We start from the raw sequence: 22,100 nt of genomic DNA on the forward strand, positions 1-22,100 counted from the left end.
TTGTTCATCCCACTTTCCACCTAGAATTACTGGATATAGTTTCTATGACCAAGATTATGAAAGGTAGAGTGATGTGTTAAGACCCGCTCTCAGAAGGTGGTAAGCCGAGCGGAGATGGTTAAACATAATAGCGCAATAAAAATTGGCCATTTGATTAATGGTTTATATCCTTCAAATAAAGAATGATCACTATACTCGCATCCTGTGAGAGTGGCAGGCAGATGTTACTAAATGTGGATGTGGAAGCTGAGCTTCATGCCTTTTCCACTTTACTCTGAGAGACAAGACAGTAGCTGGACCTGAACCCATATTCCTGTGCTGCAACTGTGCCAAAGGACAACAGTGTGTTCAAAGTGACAATGTCAATGAAATGAATCATAAATTGTTACAAATATTGGAGAAGAATAATTTTCAGCTGGAAAGAGCAACGGTGGCTTCTTGAAGAGTGAGGACATTGGGGATGGGTTGCCAAGTGCATTTTAATTGGTGACTACAGTCTCCAATAGGACCTCATGTAACATTGGTTACACGGATATTCTCTTGCTGATGAAATTCCCCAGGGCAGCCTTCATGTCCCGATTTCTCAGACTGTAGATGAAAGGGTTTAACATTGGAGTCACTGCCATGTACATCACAGTTACTACAGCATCCTTTAGACTGTAGCTAGTCAGAGGGTGGAAATACTTGCCCATGACTATCCCATAATACAAAGAAACAACTGTGAGGTGGGAACCACAGTTGGAGAAGGCTTTGCGCACACCCTTGGTGGGTGGAACAAGTACTAGTAAGACTGTGGAAAAGACACGAACATAGGAGATGATGATACATAGCAATGGCACCGAGAAAACACCAACCCCGAGGTACATCATCTTCACATTAAAGTGGATGTCAGAGCAAGTCAGCTTTAGTAAGTTAGGAGAAGTTGGCCACTTCCTGGTTGCCACAGAAGGACAGGCGAGCTGTGAGCAGATTATGGGGGTGGCAGGGGGTGGTATTAGTGTTTCCAACCACCCAAAAACCAACAACTAGCAGGACACAAGTGTGTGGGCTCATAATCATTGTGTAATGAAGTGGCCAGCTGATGGCCACAGCACGATCATATGCCATTGCAGCCAGGATATAGCTATCTGTGTTAGCCAAAGCAATCATGAAATACATCTGTGCCAGGCATCCTCCAATGGAGATGGTTTCGGTGCTCAAGAGATGGTTGGCTAGCATCTTCGGGATGGTTACAGAAGAGAAGGAGATGTCAACAAAGGAGAGGTTAGCAAGGAAAAAATACATGGGGTGGTGAAGGCGAATGTCAGAGCAAATGGCCAAAATGATGAGCAGGTTTCCGATCAGTGTGATGGGGTAAATGAGCAGGAAGAAGATGAAGAAGAAATCTTCCTGTTCCTGCTGATGCTAACTCCCAGGAGGATAAAATCCAGGGTAGAGGATTGATTATCTTACCTCATTATTCTTTTATTAAGATTGGGGAGAGAAATCCAGAATTATTAGTGAAGTTACTTTGTATAATGATCTTCCGTATCCACCAGTTTTGTCTCATTGATAAGTCACCTCTGCAACTGAGTTTACTAAATTCATAGAAAGCCAGCATTTTGGGAAAATATCCTTGTTGCTCATTGGGACTAATTGACAGGCCTGGACACTCATCTCCAAGAAGTGAGCAACTTTTGAATCAGAATTGCCCAACCTCCCCCATCTCAGTGCCACTACCCAACCATATAGTACTTAATCAATTAACAAGTACTTGATTCTCATATTGCATGAACTAGATACTTTGTTAGGTTTACGGAAAAACTAAAAAAAATCTGTGAAAATGCAATCTTTTAATATATTTATTCAACCTGTAAGACATAATCTATGCTCTCAGGGACCTTCCAACTTAATGGAGAAGCCAGAATCACATGGAAATTTTATTAAATATGATATGGAAATGACAGCATTTTGGAGTCTTTGGCTAAATACACCAGTGCAAAAGGTGTGTTAGTACAAGGACCAGTCTGGAAATTAGGAATTATTCCAGTGACCAACGTCGTAGTGATCCCAGGCCCAACGAGTAAAAGGTATTTGCACTGACACTGACAGATTATAAATCACAAGGACCACAGAGTTATGATCTAGGAAAAACAAGCCTAGTGAATTTCCTCCCCAATATTCCCATTTTCAAATAAGACTTTTACCACCTCCTTTTTGTAAAACTCTCTAATATAGATCATTGCAAAGCTTTTCTCTTTGGTCTTCTCTTTTCTTTTCTTTTCTTTTTTATTTCTTGTGGTGACTCATCCAATTCTACAGTCACTTCATGGACAGCACAGTAAACTCTCAGATCTGTATTTGTTTCTTTGATGTCTCTCTCCCATATTTTTACATTCAGTCATTCTGCCATCATGTCTGCCTAAACTCTCTACTTTGCACATCCAACCTGTAGTTTGCAGGCTGTTGTTCAGGCATGGAACCATATTGTGTGTGTGTGTGTGTGTGTGTGTGTGTGTGTGTGTGTGTGTGTGTGTGTGTTTTAATCACCCGCAGAGAGTTCATTGTGAAACATTGTTCATTTTATGAACCAACAAGTTTGCACTTAATATTTCTAGAGTTAATTCAGGGTTTATTTCTTTGGTTCCCCACATGTGGGATGCTCACAAGCACACACACCCAGTTTATCCTTCACTTTTACATCTAATCTTATTGATTATTTAAAAGCATTGTCACATAATTTAACTTTTCTAGCCACTGTCTCAGAGCTTTAGCTTAGATAATCATCATTTTCTACCTGAAATACTGTAATGTTTCCTTAGCTTATTGGCTATAGATCCCCTCCTCTTTGATCCACTTGTACTCTGAGGCATACTAACTATGGCAGAGCCTACTAGCTGCTTATCCAAACCCATGTTTTTCTCTTCTTCCGGGATGCACAAGTAGACTAGATTTCCCTAGCTCCCTTGCACTGAGGTGTGGCCATATGACTGAGTTTTCAACTGCCAGTTCATCCATGTGTTCCATTTCTGGGCTTCCTCCATACTTGTTTTCCCCTCGTGCATGCTAGATAAAATGGCCAAGGGGCTGAATGGGATGGTGGAGTCACATGGTGAAATGAGTTTGTGTCTCTAGTTCTCCACATACCAGAGCCACCCACCACCAAAGATACCCACTGGGACTGTTGCATAGGAGGGACATACCCTTTCATTCTGTTTAAACAATTATACAGTTTGAGATCTATTTATTAACTTTAGCATTTGTTATCTTATATTGTACTATTTAATATCCTCTCCCCAGGGTATCCTGAATAATTCACTATTTTTTCCAAAAAGAACTCTACTCAACAATTAATTAAAACATTATTCTCAACATGTGTGAGTTATGTGCTAGGCACAGGGGATATAGATCTAAGTATATTTTCCCCAAATATAATGAACCTAAAATTTCCAGATTGTCTATCTCCGAACCTAAAAGAATTTGGAATTATTTCCTGGAATTCCTTTTCTTATCTTTGTACAGAATCATAATATCTTAAGGTTGAGAGGGTTCAATAAAGCTAAAGGGCTCAGAGAGCATTGTAATTCCTTTGGTGTGGAAGTATAAGATTTTAGGGCTGTGATTCTTGGCAATATGGCAAAGTAAGCTGATGTGGACAGAGCCCATTCCAAGTAAAGTACATAGAAATTATAAATAAATTTTAAAAATAATGAAATATACATATAACCAAATCTGAAAGAAAGAAATGTGAATATGTAGGTATGAGAAACAAAAGGAATGCTCAGCAAGCCAGAACAGATTCTGTTATGGCCCCTTGAGGTTCCCAACTATTAGCAAGGCCCTAAAGGCAGGGGTCTGGCTTGTAATTTCTCTTTGGTACAGGATATGTGCCCACAGATCTACATGAAGTAGTGAGCTAATTTGAGTTCTCTGTGTAAAACATGCAAGTCCTGCCCTATTTGTAAAGTAACACTAGATTTTTTTTTTTTTTGGCTATGTTAGAATTAGAAAGCAAAGTACAAAAGAACAAAATTCACAGAAAATATGATTGTCCACAAAGAAAACCCAAGATAATCTCTATATAAGTCAATAATTCCCAAGAAAGACAAGTATCATATGATTTCACTCATATGTGGAATCTAATGAACAAAATAAACTAACAAGCAAAATAATAACAGACTCATAGATAGAGAGCAGGCTGACAGATGTTTGTGTGTAGGGGGGAGCTTGGTAGGGAGTAGGGTAGAAGAATTGAATGGGGGGAAAAAAGAGAATTCCCAAGGGAATCTCTAGAAATATCAGCAAGTTTGTTTCATAGAGACCAATATTAGAAACAATCAACACTGTTCATATACTTAAATAATAATAAATTGGAAAATACAATTTTTATAAAGAATCCTCACAACAGCAATAGAAAATACTAAGGAATTTAGAAATCATTCTAACAAAAGAGGTCCAACTGGTTTCAAAAATTACAAAATTTTACTTAAGGACAAAAATATAAATAAAAGAATACCTTAAAAATGAAGAGATAAGCAATGTTCATGGCAAGACTCAATGAGGTAAAATTGTCAGTTCTCTTGCAATTAATCTATGAATTGGATGCAATCTCAATCAAAATATTACCGGTTTCTTTTAAACATAAAATTTCGCATGCAGAAGAATGAGGAGCCATAAAGAGCTAAGACACGTTAGAATAAGGAGGGAGTAATGGTCCCATTAGGATTCAAGATGATTTGCTATGGAAATTCAAACAGTGGAATAGTGCTGATGTCAGGAATGAAAATTAGACCTATTAACAGATGATAGAGTCAGACCCAGATCAAGCATTTATTAGCAGAGGGCATATCACATGGCTTGGTTTAGAAATGGGCAAGGAATGGAGGGACTGACCATGAAGTAAAGAGTGCTGGAAAAATAGGATACCTATATATGAAAAATAACCCTTAAAAGATCAATTGCGAAAAGCAAACCTTCAAAAAATGTAGGGGAACAGGTAAGCATATCAAATCAAGACATTGTTTCGCTTACACTTATACAGTGTTATATGTCAATTATATCTCAATTACACTGAAATAATTTTAGAGGACAATATGTTTATGATACAAGAAATGTAATTTCTTAAACCAGCACAAAACACACAAAATGTAAGAAAAAATTCTTACACATTGACTACTTTAAATGAAATTGAAAACATCTATCTAATAATAGAGTAATATGCAAATCATCACTCCGCTACACTCACAAACCACGCCCACCAGCCACGCCCCAGCCACGCCCACCATCCAATCTGAGTGAGTATGCAATTAAACTGAAAACATGGCGGCAGCCCCGCCCCCAGCCCCTCCAGGTCTCTGGGAGTTGGAGAAGTCAGGCGCCAGCGCGCCTGAGGCTGGCTGCAGCCACAGAGACCAAGAAGCCGCCTGCCCCATGATGCCAGGCTGCAGCCAGCCTCAGAAGCCTCAGGTCCGCCTGCCCAACGTCCTGGGGAGACAGAGAAACTGGGCCCCAGCGCCTGAGGCTGGCTGCAGCCACGGAGACCAAGAAGCCACCTGCCCCATGATCCCAGGCCTCAGTCAGCCTCAGAAGCCTTAGGTCCGCCTGCCTCACATCCACCTGTCCCACGTCCTGGGAAGACTGAGAAACCGGGCCCTGCGCCTGAGGCTGGGTGCGGCCGGGAGACGAAGAAGCTGCCAGTCCCATGATCCCAGGCTGCAGCCAGCCTCAGAAGCCTCAGGTACGCCCGCCCCATGTCCTGGGGAGACGGAGAAACCGGGCCCAGCATCTGAGGCTGGCTGCAGCCACGGAGACCAAGAAGCTGCCTGCCCCGTGATCTCAGGCCTCAGCCAGCTGGAGAAGCGGTTCACCCCACGTCCTGGGGGAGACAAGAAACCAGGTGCCAGTGCCTGAGGCTGGCTGAAGCCTGGGAGTTGAAGAAGCCGCCTGCCCTGTGATCCCAAGCTGCAGCCAGCAGCAGAAACCTCAGGTCCGCCTGCCCCACCTCCTGGGGAAGACTGAGAAACCGGGCCTCAGAGCCTGAGGCTGGCTGCGACCTGGGAGATGAAGAAGCCACCTGTCCCGTGATCCCAAGCCGCAGCCAGCTGGAGAAGCCGCCCTCCCCACGTCCTGGGGGAGACAAGAAACCGGGTGCCAGTACCTGAGGGTGGATGCGATCTGGGAGACGAAGAAGCCGCTTGCTCTATGATCCCAGGCTACAGCCAGCTGTAGAAGCTGCCCACCCCATGTCCACCCGCCCCACGTCCTGGGGGAGATGGAGAAACCGGGCCCCAGTACCTGAGTCTGGCTGCAGCCCGGGAGATGGAGAAGCCGCCCACCCTGCGGTCCTGGGCACGAGCACCTGCGGCTGGCTGTGGCCTGGGAGACAGAGAAGCCGCCCACCCTGCAGTCCTGGGCACCAGTACCTGCGGCTGGCTGTGGCCTGGGAGACAGAGAAGCCACCCACCCTGCTGTCCTGGGCACCAGTAACTACGGCTGGCTGTGGCCTGGGAGACAGAGAAGCCGCCCACCCTGCGGTCCAGGTGCCAGCACCTGCAGCTGTCTACAGCCTGGTAGATGGAGAAGCCACCCACCCTGCAGTCCCGGGCACCAGCACCTGTGGCTGGCTGTGGCCTGGGAGACAGAGAAGCCGCCCACCCTGCAGTCCTGGATACCAGCACTTGCAGCTGCAACACAGGCGAAGCCCCCTGTCCACCATCCCCTAAGGCTGCAGCCAGCCTGGGCACCTATGGTTGACCAGAGGGAGGGAAGCCCGGATCCTGGGTGCCTGTGGTCAGCTGGAGGAGGGAATCCTGGGTACCAGGTGTGGGCCGAGACAGAGGTAGTTAGGGGAAATCAAGCCAGCAGGGGAGCAGTTAGGGACAATCAGGCTGATAGGCAGAAGCAGTTGGGGCAATCAGGCAGGCAGGTGAGCGGTTAGAAGCCAGCAGTTCTGAATTGTGAGAGGGATGTCCAACTGCTGGTTATCCCATGAGGGGTCCCAGATTGGAGAGGGTGCAGGCCAGGCTGAGGGACACACTCCCCGCTGCCCCCCCGTGCACGAATTCGTGCACTGGGCCTCTAGTTTATATAAAAAAGACAATATAAAGAAAGAGGAAAGATTAGTCTTGGCCTGGAAAGAGGTGTCTGCTATACATATAATCAACGAAGCACTAGTATTCAGAACACATATGAGTCTCACACACTGATAAGAAGGGGACCAAAGCCCTAACCGGTTTGGCTCAGTGGATAGAGCGTTAGCCTGCGGACTCAAGTGTCCCAGGTTTGATTCTGGTCAAGGACATGTACCTTGGTTGCGAGCACATACCCAGTGGAGAGTGTGCAGGAGGCAGCTGATTGTTTCTCATCAATGTTTCTAACTCTGTATCCCTCTCCCTTTCTCTCTGTGAAAAATTAATAAAATACATTTTTTAAAAGAAGGTGACAAAAAATACAGTAGGAAATAATGGGCAAAAGGTTAGAACAGACAAGTCAGGAGAAGAAAAGGGTACAGCCAATAAACAAATGAAAAATGTGAAGTAAAAACAAAACTTAACAAGGAATAATGGAGAAAACACGCACAAGTGGGAAATCAGCCTAGAAAATAAGTTTGTGGTTATACTGTGGGGAATTTTTAGTATGGACTGGATTCCTTGCATACTAAAAATTAGGACAGTTGATGTAAATTGAACTACACTTTTTTGATAATAGAAATATGCAACCGTTTGTTTAATACAAACTTAGATATTTTGACAATATAAGATGACTGATGAGTAAGTCAACATTTGAATGACAATCTGGTGCAAGGATGATCATAAGTTGATTAAAAAGAGAATTAATATATGTAAGAAAAAGCTGCACCAGATAAGAAGTGGTTGGTATAATCAATATGAGAACTAAACACACAGGGAAACAGAGAAGAGAAGGTTCTGAGCACAGGATCTTCATGTTCTGCAGTGTCATCATGGAAGAGGTGATTTCTGCTGAAAGACTGAGTTGAGAGTTGAAAGGACCATAGGCCTACAGGGAGAGGAGTCAGGAGAAGCATCAGCATGAATGATAGAGACAGAATGAGAGCCCTGAGTTCACTGGAATTAACCAAAGTTCCCAGGTTGTGCTGAGCCAAGGAAATCTTTTTTTCCTGGAAAGTATTTATGTTCTGAGTGTGACAGTGCTGAGGATAGGTTTTCAGCGACACAGAGGCCAAATACTTCTCCTTAGCATCATGGGTAAAAGAAACACACACACACACACACACACACACACACACACACACACACACACACAGTGTGCACAGTATGATCCGTCCAGACTTCCCCTGGAGAGGAAAAGGCGTGACACCCTGAGGACTAGGATTTCCCATTGGCACAGATAAGGGACCCCACTGGAAGCTGATTTCCATCTGCCTGCCCTGTCCTGTGGTGTGACCATGACAGGACTGCTAGGTTATCTAAGACCCAGCAATGTCTTTCTGTCCCGGGGGTATGTGGGCTGCACAGGGATGGCTCACAGAGGTGGCCTAGCTGGGACTGGTTTGACCCCGGCCACCTTGTGTTACCTGAGGCCATATTCTAGAAAATGGCCAGCAACATCGGGGACAAGGCTTGAACCAATGTCTGCACCATCTGGAAAACCTCTCACTGCGCGGTCTCTGGAAGCAAGAGCACCAATCACTGGGAACACAGCAAGAGAACATCTTTCAATGGCAAATGCCTCTTGGCAAGTGAGCTGCCTGTGGGGCTAGAGGTGGGTGCCTGGTTATGGGGTGTCCAAGTTCTATTGGAAAGTGACCTCAGTACCTGGGATTGTCTTGCCTGAGTCCCCTCATCTCATGACAGCTATGCAAATAGCCCTGTGGGCACTGTCTGCAGACATTCTTCCCCATGAAACACCTGATCTGTACACAGTGGCACCAGTACACTCCTCTCCCCAGCACCTTAGAACTTCTGGTTGCAGCCAAGGTCCCAGATTTGAGGAGACAGACCTGGGCTCAGACTCAAGCCCTCATTCTTACCTCTTCTGGATCCTGGATAAGTCATTGTGCCTGTCAGGGCCCATCTCTCTCCTGCCTGCACAATGGGTTACAAATAGGTTGAGAGTAATATTCTAATCTTCTAAACTGTATGTTGTTTAATCAGAAGGCTTCCATCAACATGCTTTGGTTGTTGTACTAATTTTTTCAACCAGACATATGGCACTGTGATGTAGGCCTATTATCCCCAAACTTCCCTGCCCCGTCCTGGAGTCCAAGGGCTGGGACCTTGTCTGCCTTTTCTCTCTTGGAACCCAGGGCCTGACTCAGTAGGCAGTGCAGACTCCCTGAAATGCCAGACCTGGGACAAAGCCTGTGTCTTCCTAGTGTGAAATGACAGGACAATGACTTCTACTAGAAGGCACCCCAAAATATTGACTCTAATCGATTTTATTTTGGTCTAAAGGCAAGCCCAGACAAAGGCTCAGTTGGTGTCTGCTTCTATTGCTGACAGAACCATGAGCCCCACAACACGTGTGCCATGTCTCACTCGTCCACTGGAGGGCAGTGCACTTGCAGCTCATGACAATGACCTTGACCCACTTTCAACTTTGACAAGTTCGCCTTCTTCAGAAGGAGCTTCATGAACTTCAAGGATTTCTCTAAGGAATATCCATTCGATTTCTTTTCTTAGATTTAATTTGGAAGCTAATATAAATTCCCTCTAAGTAACAAAAATAAGATGATCCACTACCTGGCAGCTGTCACTTGTGACACAGACATGTACAATCATGTGTCCCACCGTGTGTGCACCTCTATCCCTACCTCTCTCCCTGCAGCCATGTATAAAGATCTTTCTCTGTAAAGTGTCTTTGACCTTACATGTGATGTATTAGAGACAGCTGTCAATCCTGTACCCCCATCTTGGTGATAGGGATCTTTGGGCAGCAAGTGGTCCACTCATAAAATCATGGAACAGACTCTGAATCCTGGGAGACCTGAGGACAGTGACCGGCAGGAGATCTCAGCAGCACCAGGCTGGCTGCTTGCACATCTCTGGTTAGAGGTGTGTGACTGTGCGAGGTCTATACCCCCTACAAGTGTGTCTTCTGAGATAGGAACCTGCAGGTCAGTTTTTTCACTGGTGCAACCCCCAAGGTCTTGCAGGGGCACAGCAGGCATCTTAGTACTTATGGGAAGAAAAACCTGTGTGATTGAAGGGGCTTCACCTCCAGGCTCAACAACTGTCCCATAACCTGAACTCTGTGACAGTTACCATCGTCTCGCCCACCCACCCTCAGCTCAGCGCCTGCTCTGTTCACAGAGAAATGAGGCTGTTCTGACTTGGCCCCTATTCCTCCTTATTGGAACCTAAAATTCTGCTCACTGTCAACTGCCCTGATCGCCACTTTCATGGCCCAGAGGAACTGGACCCATCACCCTGTCACCTTAAGCCTAGATGTGGGGCTGTTCTGAGAAAATGATCAGTCCCATATTTGAGGAAAGGGACAAGAGTGAAGACATGTTCAGTGTTCTGAGTGTCTGTCCTTGGTGGGGGCACAGCCATGGACGGCCACAATTAGAGACACGGAGCGGCACCCTTTTGGAAAACCAGTCAGCTCAGGTCACCCCGAGGCCTCCAGAGATGCCCAGGATCAATAAAGTGTCTCCTCTCCCAGATATGGCCTCTTTGCTGCTTTTCTTTGCCTACATATGCCGTCAAAACTGCCACTTCTGGGCGAGTCTCATTGTGGGATTTGCAGGGGCATTTACCCAGGAAGGTGCCAGCAGGTACCCTCTCTCTGGCCTCCAGCGTAAGTGACCCTCTCTCTCAGCAGGGCCTTTTGTCCACAGCTGCCCCTGCTCCCTAGTACAGCCAACATGCCAGGTCCCAGGGGTGAGCAGGTCTGCATCTGAGAATCCGGGGACTGCAGTGAGTGAGCAGGAGCCCAGGTATCAACATGGCGCCTCGTGCCTGCCAGATTCTGCCCCAGCATGACGCTGAGGACAGAGGGGAGAGGGCATAAGTGAAGCAGGGCCTCCGTGGAGGTCATTGGGGACACGTGGGCACTGGGAATGAGACACTCAGCTGTGCTGAGAGACCTGGAACCCTACTCCTGTGTCCTAGGCTCCTGAGCTGTGTCCTCTAAGTGTGCATTTAAGACTGTGTGGCTGTCCCTCTGGAGGTGAAAGAGTCACCCTGTTAGCTGAGCTGATCCTCACAATGGTTTGTTAAAAGCCAGGAGCTGGGGCCCTGGGGAAACCACTTGGTGATGGTGCTCCAAGTGTGAGGAGTAAAGCTAGGCCTGGATTCCAGACAACCTCGGGGTTCCCACTGAGCAGACAGGACTAAAAGGAAGCAGGGAGGAGAGGGCACTGAGGAAGAGTGGAGAGCTCATGCTGAGCATCCTAAATGACCGGTCCCTTTATCTGTCATCGGAAGGGTCATGTCATTACCGTTGGACTTTTCAAGGTCATAACGGCTGCACAGAGCTGAGGATTTCAGAAACAAACAGGACACAGGGGCTACCTGAGCAGCGCTGGCTCTCCCCACAGGTGGGGGTGTCTCCGTGGTGCCAGCAGGCCAGTCAGCACTCACGTGTATGCACAGGGCCACTTCCCGACATGCTTCTGTTGCTTAAGGAGCCCCGCTCCTTGAGACCCCTTCATCCCGGTGGGTCACTCCTACCTCCTGCCAGTCTCCTACTAACGCCTCAATCAGGCCACATTCTTTAGGGACAAATTTGGCAACATTCTCCAAAATCTTCTTCTGTCCAACCTGCAGGAAACTCAGTACTTGTCCATGAGGTTGCCGCCTCCACCTCCTACCTCACTGTTTCATTAGCACCTCAGTGCTGAGACCATCACCTCCCTCCACTTCAGGGACATCCTGACCTCACCGTACTCTGCAGCTTGTCATCATTTAGGGCATGTCTGACTTCTCCCCGCCTACACCTCACTCTCCCCTTACTATTGCCCATTCCCTTTCCCTTCTCATTCCACCTGCTCTCAAACTCAGGAACATCTGCTTCCCGTCTCTCCTCCTGCACCAGGACCATCATGCCAGGGCTAGGAACCATCATGCCAGGGCTCCCAGAGTTGATGTCTGACTTGTTCTCTGGTCAGACATCCCTGTTCCTGTCCTGGGAACCAAGCTCCTGATGATCCCAGTACTTGCAACCCCAACCACCACATCCCTTATTGTTTCCTGACTCAATTCCGTTTTTCTAATTCTTCCCTCTGCCTGAAATGTCTCTCAATGCCTGGCTTGCCTGCTAAAAATCCTATATCTCCACAGACTAGAAATGGCAAGTTCTCTTTAGGTACTCTCTTTGGAAGTGGACACACAATACTTCTCCATAAAGAAATGTCCTCTTCCTGTCACTCTAAGCCCATTTGTGCTTTGGGAACCGCATGACATAATTGTCCTCATATATCTGTATTCCAACGAGAATGGTGATGGAAAAGACGTTAGCACCACTGGTCCCTAGTACTTAGCAGTTCCAGCACACAGGACTTACTCTAAAACCATTTTTTTGTTAAAATGTATTTCTTCAAATTCTGGTCGCTCCCATCTACTGTTACCAGCAATCCTAAATGTAAAATGACCCATGGCCTCTTTAATCCAGCCTTTGTTTAATCTCATAATTATTTCCTCATTTCCCATGGCACAGGAAAAATCAGGATAAAGTGAGTAGTCAGATACTTACTCATCTTCTGGTTTGCTTTTGGAAACCCATCCTAAAGAGGCTTGTTTGTGATCCCCAGAGAGACTCGTGTTCTCAATGATTTTGGAACCAGGTCAACCGTAGGACTCCTCATATCCCACTAGAATTTCCTTAATACCCGTGTCAGCCCAGAGAGGTGTTTATCTTGAGGGCATGGACTGTGCCTGGTCCAAAGCTTATTCCCATTAGTCCTGAGACATTGCAGCTTCTTCCAGGGCAAGGTGCCTAGAAGGGTGTTAGTGCCTTCTCTCCAGGGTGGCTTGGAGCACAAAGAGGACTGGTGAAAATGGAGAAGCCAGGAAGCATCCACAACCTTGTTCAGCTGTGAGGAGTGAGAAAGAATGGCCACTGGGCTCTGGTGAGACAGAAGAGCATCAGGAAAAAGCCCAGCTGAACCAGAGCTCAGGGGCTGATGGTGGAGAGAAGCTCTGACCCCAAAGGAGATTTGGAAGCGGTGCATGTGGAGGAGATGAGTGTGGACCTTGGGCCCTAGGACATTCCCTGCCCCTCTTCAGTGCTATGGGCCAACAGAAGAGATGCTCAGAATGCTGTTCAGTGTGTGTGAAGCAGGGTGGAGTTTCTCTCCAGGTGCAGGTGGCAGTCAGTGTTCAGGAACTTTTTGCTGCAGGTTAAACTCTACAGCATTCTGCAATGTGGAAGACAGGGGGTGCTAAAGACCATGCTTCATTTATGTGCTGGTGGGAGATGAAGTCAAAGGAAATGTGGGTTCCCAAAGGCAGCCCTAACATAAAGGGTCCCTGCCCTGACACTCTTCGGTCAGTTTCACCCAAAGTCCCATTGTCCTGGACCTCAAGAACGTCCTATTCATAGAGCAGATGGCTCCTGAGACACTATTTATTCCCAACCTATGACTCATAGTAATACCATGGAGGCCCAGAAGAAAGACTTGCTCAAGGCAATGAAGATTGATAGAGTTAAATTTTATAGAATCTAAATTAAATTTATATTGAAGAGTATTTCATTACATTTCTTTAAAATAGACTGTAGGTTACTAAATAGTATGAGAAAAATACAGTAACATTGTAACCGTATACAAAATAAACACAAATATTTTCAAACTGTATATAAAGGGGTTGTGGGAGCCCCATCTGCCATGGCAGCTGACACACACTGTGGCATAATGCCTGGGACCGCAGGCCTCCCAGGAGCTGAGGTGAGTTGCTCACAAGCTGCAGGTGGTTCCACATCTGGAAGTTCAGTTACACCTGTGCCTTGAGCATGCTCTGGCTCTGGAGAGGGCACCACAGTTGGCGTATCCTCTTTAGGTGTTTCTTGATCTTGCTCTGGAGCTGCTTCTGTAGATCCTGGAAGAGAACATGTTAAACCATGAGTGCCTTTTGTGTGCCTTCCAAGGAAGGGAACCTCCCATCTCCATCACTGAAGTCTCAGTTCAAGCCCCCACCCCCAGGAAGTCCTCCAGTCTGCAGGCCAAGGGCACTCACCTGAGCAGCTCTGTGCTCCTGCCTAACCCCAGCCTCTGGGAGCTCTTCTCTGTGTGGTCCAGCCACACCCCTCCCCACTCCCCAACACTTCCCAAATCCGCATGCATAGCTCTCTTTGACTCCCTCCCTTTTTTCTAGCAGAAGCCTTCAAACCTCTGCCATCTTACAGAAATCCCAACATATGTGGGATTCAAGGTGTTGCCACCTTCTCCAAGTCACAGTCCCCATACTCCCCTTAAGTCTCTGATCCAAAGCCCAATCACTTTTTCTGCTGGTCCAGAGATCCACATTCTACTTCAAAATATGAGAAGATGCGGCGATACTTTGAGGAAGAAGTCACATGACTGTCCTGTGGACGCTACCTGCCTGTTCAGCCTGGTGTGACTGAATCACTCCTGACTAGAAGGAAGCGCTGGAGTGCAGTCCTGGGGCCAGGGCATTTGCTGAATGAATGAGCCCAAATGAGACCCATCTCAGATAGCTGGGTGAGCCTGGGGTCCCCCTGCTCACCCCTGGGATTTCTAATCTGGCTTCACCCAGGACAGGGACCCCTAATGGAATCTCCACTCTCTTTATCACAAAAGAAAATAGCTTAACCTAAGGCCTGAGGAGAATCACAAATAAGGCAGAAATTTTGTTAAGAAGAAGACAAAATGGCCAATTAGAACAACCACAGCCCCTCCAGCATACCTCTGCAGTGTCCAGGCACCCAGAGGGCTTTTTCCCAGGAGGAAGCCCTCTTTCCGAGTCCCTACAATAACCCTATGAGGCTGGGCCTAGGTTCTCCCCATGGTTAGAGAACCAAACACTCAGAGAGATTCAGTGACTTGAAGACTAACAGCAAGCAGGTGGCTGAGTGACCACTGTGCTGTGGAGGGGCAGGGCTCACATGGTACATGGTTGGTCCCACCCACGTTGGGTAGTAGCAAATGTTTTGTATTAAAACAGAAGGGTGAGTGGGGACGAATGTGGGGACGCTACCCAGGAAGCTGGGCACCAAGTATTTGATCAGTTCATCAAGTTACTGTTCCTGAGCAGCCTGCACTATACATTCTCAGCCCTGTGAGGGTCAAGTTTATTTGGAAGCCTGAGAGAGTGGTGTTGGGGTCAACCTGGAGGCCCAGGGCTGAGCCTACTGGCCTCCATGTTGGGCTCAGGATGCCCCAATGGGAGGACATTCCCTGGCCTCTGGCCACCCAGCTCTGAGTCTGGGCACAGGGGGAGCCAGCTCCCTGGGAAGCAGAGTCCTGGCTACAGGAAGGGCAAGTGGAGAAGGTGAGGACAGTTCTCCCTGAATGGGTCAGGGTCCAGAAAAACAGACTTGCTCCAAGCTCTGAGGGTTAATAGGGTTAAATTTTATAGAATCTAAATTAAGGTTATATTTGTGAGTATTTCATTAAATGTTTTCTACAATACATTCTATGTTAATAAATATCATAAAAAATACAATAAAATTATAAAGATATGTAACATCAACAAAAAACATTTAACACTACATCTAAATGGGGGTGGGGGGTGCTCTCTCTGCCATGGCAGCTGACACGTGCTGTGGCCCAGGATCTGGCCTCGCAGGAGTTGGGTGAGATGCTGCAGGTGGTTCTTCTGACTCTTGAAGTTCAGTGAAAGCTGGGCCTGGATCCGGCTCTGGCTCTGGAAAGGTTACTAGGGTGGCGTTGCCTCTGGAGGGTTTCCCTGATGTTCCTCAGGAGCTGGTTCTGCAGATCCAAGAACAGGACATGTTACCACCCTCACTGCCTTTTGTGTGCCTTCCAAAGGCACACTCACCCACACCACCCCCGGAGGCCGCCGCCTCCTCCTTTCTAGGCCTCAGTGGGCTCAGGTGCTCCGCCTTGAATAGAGCCACTGGGCCTGGTTCGGCAGGTCAGGGACTGGAAAGTTGGGTCTACGGAGGCCAACAGCATCATCAGACTGAGAAATTCTGGAGGTACTGGTCCAGCCAGATGCCCAGGATGCAGGAGATGGCCCTGGGGAGAGAGAGAGGTGGGCAGCAGAGTCTGAGGTGTGCACGTTCCTTCCACATGGCCCTCCCAGAGGTCCTTTGCCTCCTGCTCCTGCCCATCCAGAAGCCAGACCTACTGCTTGTCCACCTTCAACCTGGAAGTCCGGGCAGAGACGCGCCTGGTCACTCAGGAGGGGCTGGCAGAAAGCACTCCTAACTGACAGCTCTGGATCAATGAGGGAACCACCTGTCCCCTTCTTCAAGGGAACCTGATATGCTCTTTCAGTGTCCCTGATCCCTCCCATTAGGACTGAGAGGGCTGGTGTCCACCCTGTTCATGTCACCCATTGGCACAGAGTACGAGTTTCAGGAATACTGACCAATGAGCGAACAAACGAACCCCAGGGCCTTCCTATCACCTCATACTTTGGCTCCTGCTTCTACATGCTGCCTAATTCACTACCTGTCCTGTGTGGTTCTTGGCCTCCCACTAAAATTCAACTCCCACAGGGTGGGGTACACCTGCCAAGCTGCCACTAAGGAGGTTATACCAGATTGGTGAGCAAGGTCCCAGGATATGGGTGCAAGCAGGGCTGGGATTAGGAGCGGAAGGGTATGAATTTTCTGAGGGGCTGACTCTCTCACTGAGCTCCCACTACTTGCCCACACCACCCATATTCACATGCACAGCTCTCTGACTCGTGTCCTTATTTCTAGTAGAAACCCTCAGACCTCTAACCTCTTGCAGAAATCCCACCATGAGAGGGATCCAGGGTTCTGCCAGCACCTTGAAATCACAGTCCCCATACTCCCCTCCTGGCTCTGACCCAAAACGGACTAACCTTTTCTGCTGGAACAGAGGTTCACCTTCCTCTTCACAATACGGGAAGATGCAGCCATAGGGAGAGGAGTCCAGGAGGACGTCACATCGGCAGTCCTGTGGGCACTACGAGCCTGTGCAGCCTAGTGTGACAGAATCGCTCCCGACTGGAAGGAAACTCTGGAGTGCAGACTTGGGGTCTGCTCTGTGGGATGAATTATGCTAAGTGCCTAGAGATGTGTCTGCACATGGCTGGGCTTCTAATATATTTGCTGAATGAATGAGCCCAAACCAGCCCCATCTCAGAGAGCTGGGTCACCCTGGGACCCCACTGCTCACCCCTAGCATCTCTGATCTGGATTCAACTGGGACAGGGACCCCTAATGGGATCTCCAATCTCTTTATGAAATGAGAAAAGAGGTTAGCCCAAGGCCCCAAAGAGAATTACAAATTTGGCAGAGGCTTCCTCAAGAGGAAGAGAAAATGACCAATTGGCTCAATCACAGCCCCTCCAGCAGACCTCTCCACTGTCTAGGCACCCATGAAAACTTACCAGGAGGACCCAGCCAGTCCCTACAATAGCCCTATGAGCTGGCTCCGGGGTTCACCGAGGGTTCAGAGGAACAAACACTCAGACAGTGCAGTGACCTGAAGGCAAACAGCCAACATGTGGCCTGGTGACCATGTGCTCTGAAGGGGGAGGGGCTCACCTGGTAAGTAATTGGTCCCACAGCTGTTGGGTGGTAGCAATGTTCTGTAGTACCAGACAGGAATGAAGATGGGTTCACTGCTCAGGAATTCGACCACTTTGTCTCGCCAGTGTGCCACGGAGATGTGCACCATACAGGTCTTTTTCTCTCCCTGTGAGGCTGAAGTTCATTGGGAACCTCGAGTATGTGGTGCTGGGGCCAGCCTTTGACCACTTGCCACCCAGCTCTGAGGCTAGATACAGGCTGGAGCTGGCTCCCAGGGAAGCAGAGTCCTGGCTTCCAGGAAGGGCAGGTCTTCAAGGCCGGAAGCTTCTCGCTGGGAATATTGGGCATCCTGAGGCCAAAACACATCGCCCATGATTCTCCAGCTCAACACTGCCCTCCAGTGAGGAGCTCCCAGTGAGGGGCAACCCCCTTAAGTTCCAGGCTGTGAGTGCATTCAAACCCAAAACGGTTTCTTTTTGGGTTTCCAGGATCTGTGTCTGTAGTAAACTGAACTGTTCACAGAAAAGCAGCTGGGTTCTTCTGGGCTTGGCCAAGGCAGGGTGAGGGGCAGGGGAAGGGGCAGGGCTAGAAGGTGGAATGGGAGTGTCCGAAGATGCAGATGGGGAAGTGCTTGACGTGGGACGACCACTGGGCTGCCAGCTGGAGGAATGTCACGTCGTTCCACTGCACATCATCAATGGTGACGGGCAGCATGTTCTGCTGGTGCTTGGCCTTGCAAACCAGGCGACTGATGCCCTTGATGCACTGGCTTTTGGACTCAACATCCTCATCCTTGGTTTTCTTGGGCGCCTTCTTGTTCTTCTCCTTGGTGACCACTGTCATGGACATGGCGGGTGTTGCTGTGGCCTCATCACTGCTGGGCAGCCTGCTGACCTGGACAGACTGGAAGAAGCACTTGAGTGTGTTCTTGGCGGTAGGCAGATCCTTCTTCTCCGCAAGTCTCTTCTTGTCTATTGGCTGGGCTGCCGTCCAGTAATCCACTTGCAGCTCCATCATCTCTGCATGGACACTCTGGCTGGGGGAGGACAGGCCCCCACTCATTGACGGGGGGAAAAGGGTGTTGGATGAGGGGGGCGCATCATCTGAGTCTCCTGACATGGCTGAAGATGGTTCCACTCTTCCAACCATCACTGCCCCCACAAAGGGAATGAGCTTCTTGGAGGACTTCTTGTCAGGGCGCTGTTGCTTAGACATGAGCATGGCCTCTGCGATGGGCAGCAGGTAGACACAATTGGCCCCCACGACATACTCTGTGATTCTCGACACAACGTCCTGTGTGTCCTGCAAGGTGTTCAGAGAATCCAGGTTGTTGAACAGGTCCCACCAGTACAGGTCCTGGAAGAAGTTGTCGTAGCGGCAATCCATGGAGCCCAGGTAGCTGGCCAAGGGGTGGGAACCCAGCGGGATGACCAGGAAGCGCATGTAGTCCAGCCATTGGGGTGGCTGGTGGGACAGCTGCTCCACGAAGACCCCCAGCACAGCGCTGAAGTAGGGCTGTGCTCCTGCCACCGCGATCTTCACAGGTGTCAGGGCCTGGGAAGTGCACGTGCAGTATCTCTGCATCCAGGAGATGATGATGCTGAAGGCCTCCTGGACGTCATCTGTGGAGCAAGTGCACACCATGGGCAGCGTGTGCCCCTGCAGGATGTCCGAAAGTAACTGGCCCTGCCAGTCTGAGGTGTTGACCAGCATGATGTTCTCAGGCAGCTTGTCGTGGGAAATGAGGATGTTGTTTAGCTGGTCACACACAGGCTTCCTAGGGATCTGCCGCTGGCTCTGTGGTTCTGGGTCCTCGTTGTCCCATCTGTTGAACCACTCATTCAGGGATGTGTTACAGCCTCGGTGGCCAGCCTGCTTCCTCTTGGACCTGCTGGAGGGGATGACTAGAGATTTGGTGAAGCGCACTATGGATGGCAGCTTCCTGGTGAACCAACCCCGGGCAGAGGACTCTGCCTCCCGACTGTCCTCCAGCTGCTTCCTAGGGGAGCGAATTCTGTGAGCCTTTGAGTCAGAGCCACTAAGACTTGACATGCTGTCAAAGTATCGCCTGAGCTTGGGCTTTGGGGTGCTGGGGACGCTGATATCGTCCTCCATGTCTAGGCTACTCTCGCTGGAACTCTCCACAATGTCATACCGACGACAGACCAGGGCCTTCTCCACTTTGGGGACATGCCTCACCAGGGCCTGTTCTGAGGACATGACCTCCTCCGACACTTTGGCCTTGAGAATAGATGCCACAGCTTTCTGGTGGTAATTCTGTTGCCAGGTCATGCACCTTCTTCTTACTATCAGGTTCCCTTCCTCATACTTATTCTCCTGGGACTGCCTGTGGGCGGCACTGCAGCTGGCCGCCTGCTGAAAGAAGAAGCTCTCAGACGGGCCGGCAGAGTCGTTAGGCGAGGTCAGGGCCGTGGTGCTGGCCTGCCTGGCACTGGCCTCATGATCGATTTGCTGGCTGGACGGGGAGGCCATCTGGATCTTGTCCACCTTAGTGGTGGGTGTGCTGTAGGCCACAAATTTGGAGTCACTGTGGCTTGGCTGCTTGCCTCCCGGGGCACACGTCTTCCCAGGCAGGTGGGCCAGACTCAGAGGCTCCTTTCGGATCCTGGTGCTGTGGAGGCCCCACATCTCCATCTGCAAACAGGAGTCTGACAGGCCCTCCATGCATGGCCTCAGTTTGGGATTGGGGCTGCTGAGGACGCTGTGATTGTCCCTCATGTCTGGGACGCAAGACAGGCTTTCGAAGTATGGCCTGAGCTTAGGTGTGGGGGTGCTGAGGACGCTGTCATCATCCTCAATGTCGGGGCCACTGTCACTGGGGTTCTCCAGCATGTCATACAGGAGGTTCAGGTCTTCCTCCACCTCCAGGACATGCTCGCCAGGGTCCTGCTCAGGGTCCAGGACCTCTTCCGACACTTGGACTGTGTGCAGCCATAACAGGACTTTCTCATGGTAGGTCTGTTGCCCGGTCATGGTCCTTCCTCTGACATGGTCATTCCCCTCATTGAATTCATCCACCTCCTGGTCCTGCCTGTGGGCATCATTGGAGCTGGCCTCCAGCTGTGAGAAGAAGTCCTCACACTTGCACTCATAGTAGATATCCGAGGACTCAGCCTTGGGACTGGATTGCCTGGAGCTGTCCTCGTGGTCGATGGGCGGCCTGGACAGGCAGGTCATCTGGATCTTGTCCACCTTGCTGGTGGGTGTGCTGCAGGCCACAAATGCATTTTCAGTGTCACATGGCTGCTTGGCGCCCAGGGCCCATGCCTTCTCTGGCATGTGGGCCAGACTCAGAGGCCCCGTTTGGGTCCTGTCACTGTGGCTGCCCCACATCTCCGTCTGCAAGCTGGAGACTGACAGGCCTTCGAAGTATGGCCTGAGCATGGGCCTGGGGACGCTGTGGATGCTCTCATCATCCTCCATGTATGGGTCATTTTTCTTGGGATTCCCCATCATGTCAGACCGACGGCGCCTCTCTGACACTTTGGACCTGTGAAACAGTGCCAGGACTTTTCGCTTCAAGTTGCCTCGTATTGATCGCTGCTGCTTCCTTGGCTTCTCCTTCTCAAAGTCATCCTTGTGCAGGTCCTGTCTGTGCTTTCTACTGCAACTGGTTTCCCGCTCAGAAAAGGAGCTCTCATCCTGCCCCTCGGTGTAGTTACCTGCACACTTGGCCTTCGGGCTGGCCTGCCTGGCACTGTCCTCGGGTTCGATGGGCTGACTGCACAGGGAGGAGATCCAGATTTCGGCCACCTTGGTGGAGGACTCCTTGACACTGCTGTAGAGGCTCAGCATCTGGCCACACTTGGGGTTTCGCTGCATGACCTCAGCCATGTGGATGGCGCCCGTGGCCAGTGTCTTGTAGCCCAGGACGGTCCTGTTCTTATAGAGCTTCCTCTGCTCCAGCATGACCTGTAGTTTCTTGCCTTCTCCCTTGAGGAAGTGGGAGTACTGCAGGGAGAAGGTCAGCGCCAGGTCGGTCTGCACTGGTCTACTGGGGGGCAGCACAATCTCTTGGGACCTAAGGATGCCCTTGCAGTCCTGCATCTTCAGGGAAATCACCACAAACTTGAGGTCCTTTGCCAGCTTCTTGAATATCACTAGCTTCTTTAAAGTGAGACTGCACGACCTGGGAACGCAGGTGGGACTGGAGTAGTCCACCACCCAGGTGGCGAACAGCTTCTGGGGTACCTGTGTTTTGAGCACAGTGGATGTGCTGGCTAGGCCCAGAGTTCGTGAGGAAGCTGCAGCTGCTGGCACCTTACCGGTCCTTTTCCTACTCAGGGTTGATGGTTTGTCCTCCTGTGGTGGGACAGAGGAGGGATATGATTGGTGACAAGGAGGTGGGGCATAAGTGATCGAGTGTGGAAACATAAAAAGTGGCCACTCGCTAACCTGTGATTAGGTCAGGGAAACTCAGAGACCTAAAGTTGTCACAAAGGATGTCCTAAAGTTAAAACTTTTTA

The 22,100-nt window shown here is 49.3% G+C and overlaps 1 protein-coding gene and 1 pseudogene across 2 annotated transcripts; both read right to left on the reverse strand.

Annotated features, from left to right (window-relative positions):
- Positions 1–524: 524 nt before the first annotated feature.
- On the reverse strand, positions 525–17,761 carry LOC307115377 (olfactory receptor 1A1-like; annotated as a pseudogene). The gene is made up of 2 exons: positions 17,629–17,761; positions 525–1,447 (listed from the first exon to the last, which is right to left on the reverse strand). The product of its transcript is annotated as an olfactory receptor 1A1-like (transcript).
- A 437-nt stretch (positions 17,762–18,198) lies between these two features.
- LOC307115378 (phosphofurin acidic cluster sorting protein 2-like) lies at positions 18,199–21,807 on the reverse strand (the record flags this gene model as incomplete). Its single annotated transcript, XM_079798597.1, has 1 exon — positions 18,199–21,807. The coding sequence occupies exon 1, from the start codon at positions 21,679–21,681 to the stop codon at positions 18,199–18,201; it is 3,483 nt and encodes a 1,160-aa protein (XP_079654723.1). The 5' UTR covers positions 21,682–21,807.
- Between the last annotated feature and the right edge of the window lie 293 nt (positions 21,808–22,100).

Source organism: Cnephaeus nilssonii (genome assembly GCF_951640355.1).
Source record: "Cnephaeus nilssonii genome assembly, chromosome: 19".
Taxonomy (NCBI): Eukaryota; Metazoa; Chordata; class Mammalia; order Chiroptera; family Vespertilionidae; genus Cnephaeus; species Cnephaeus nilssonii.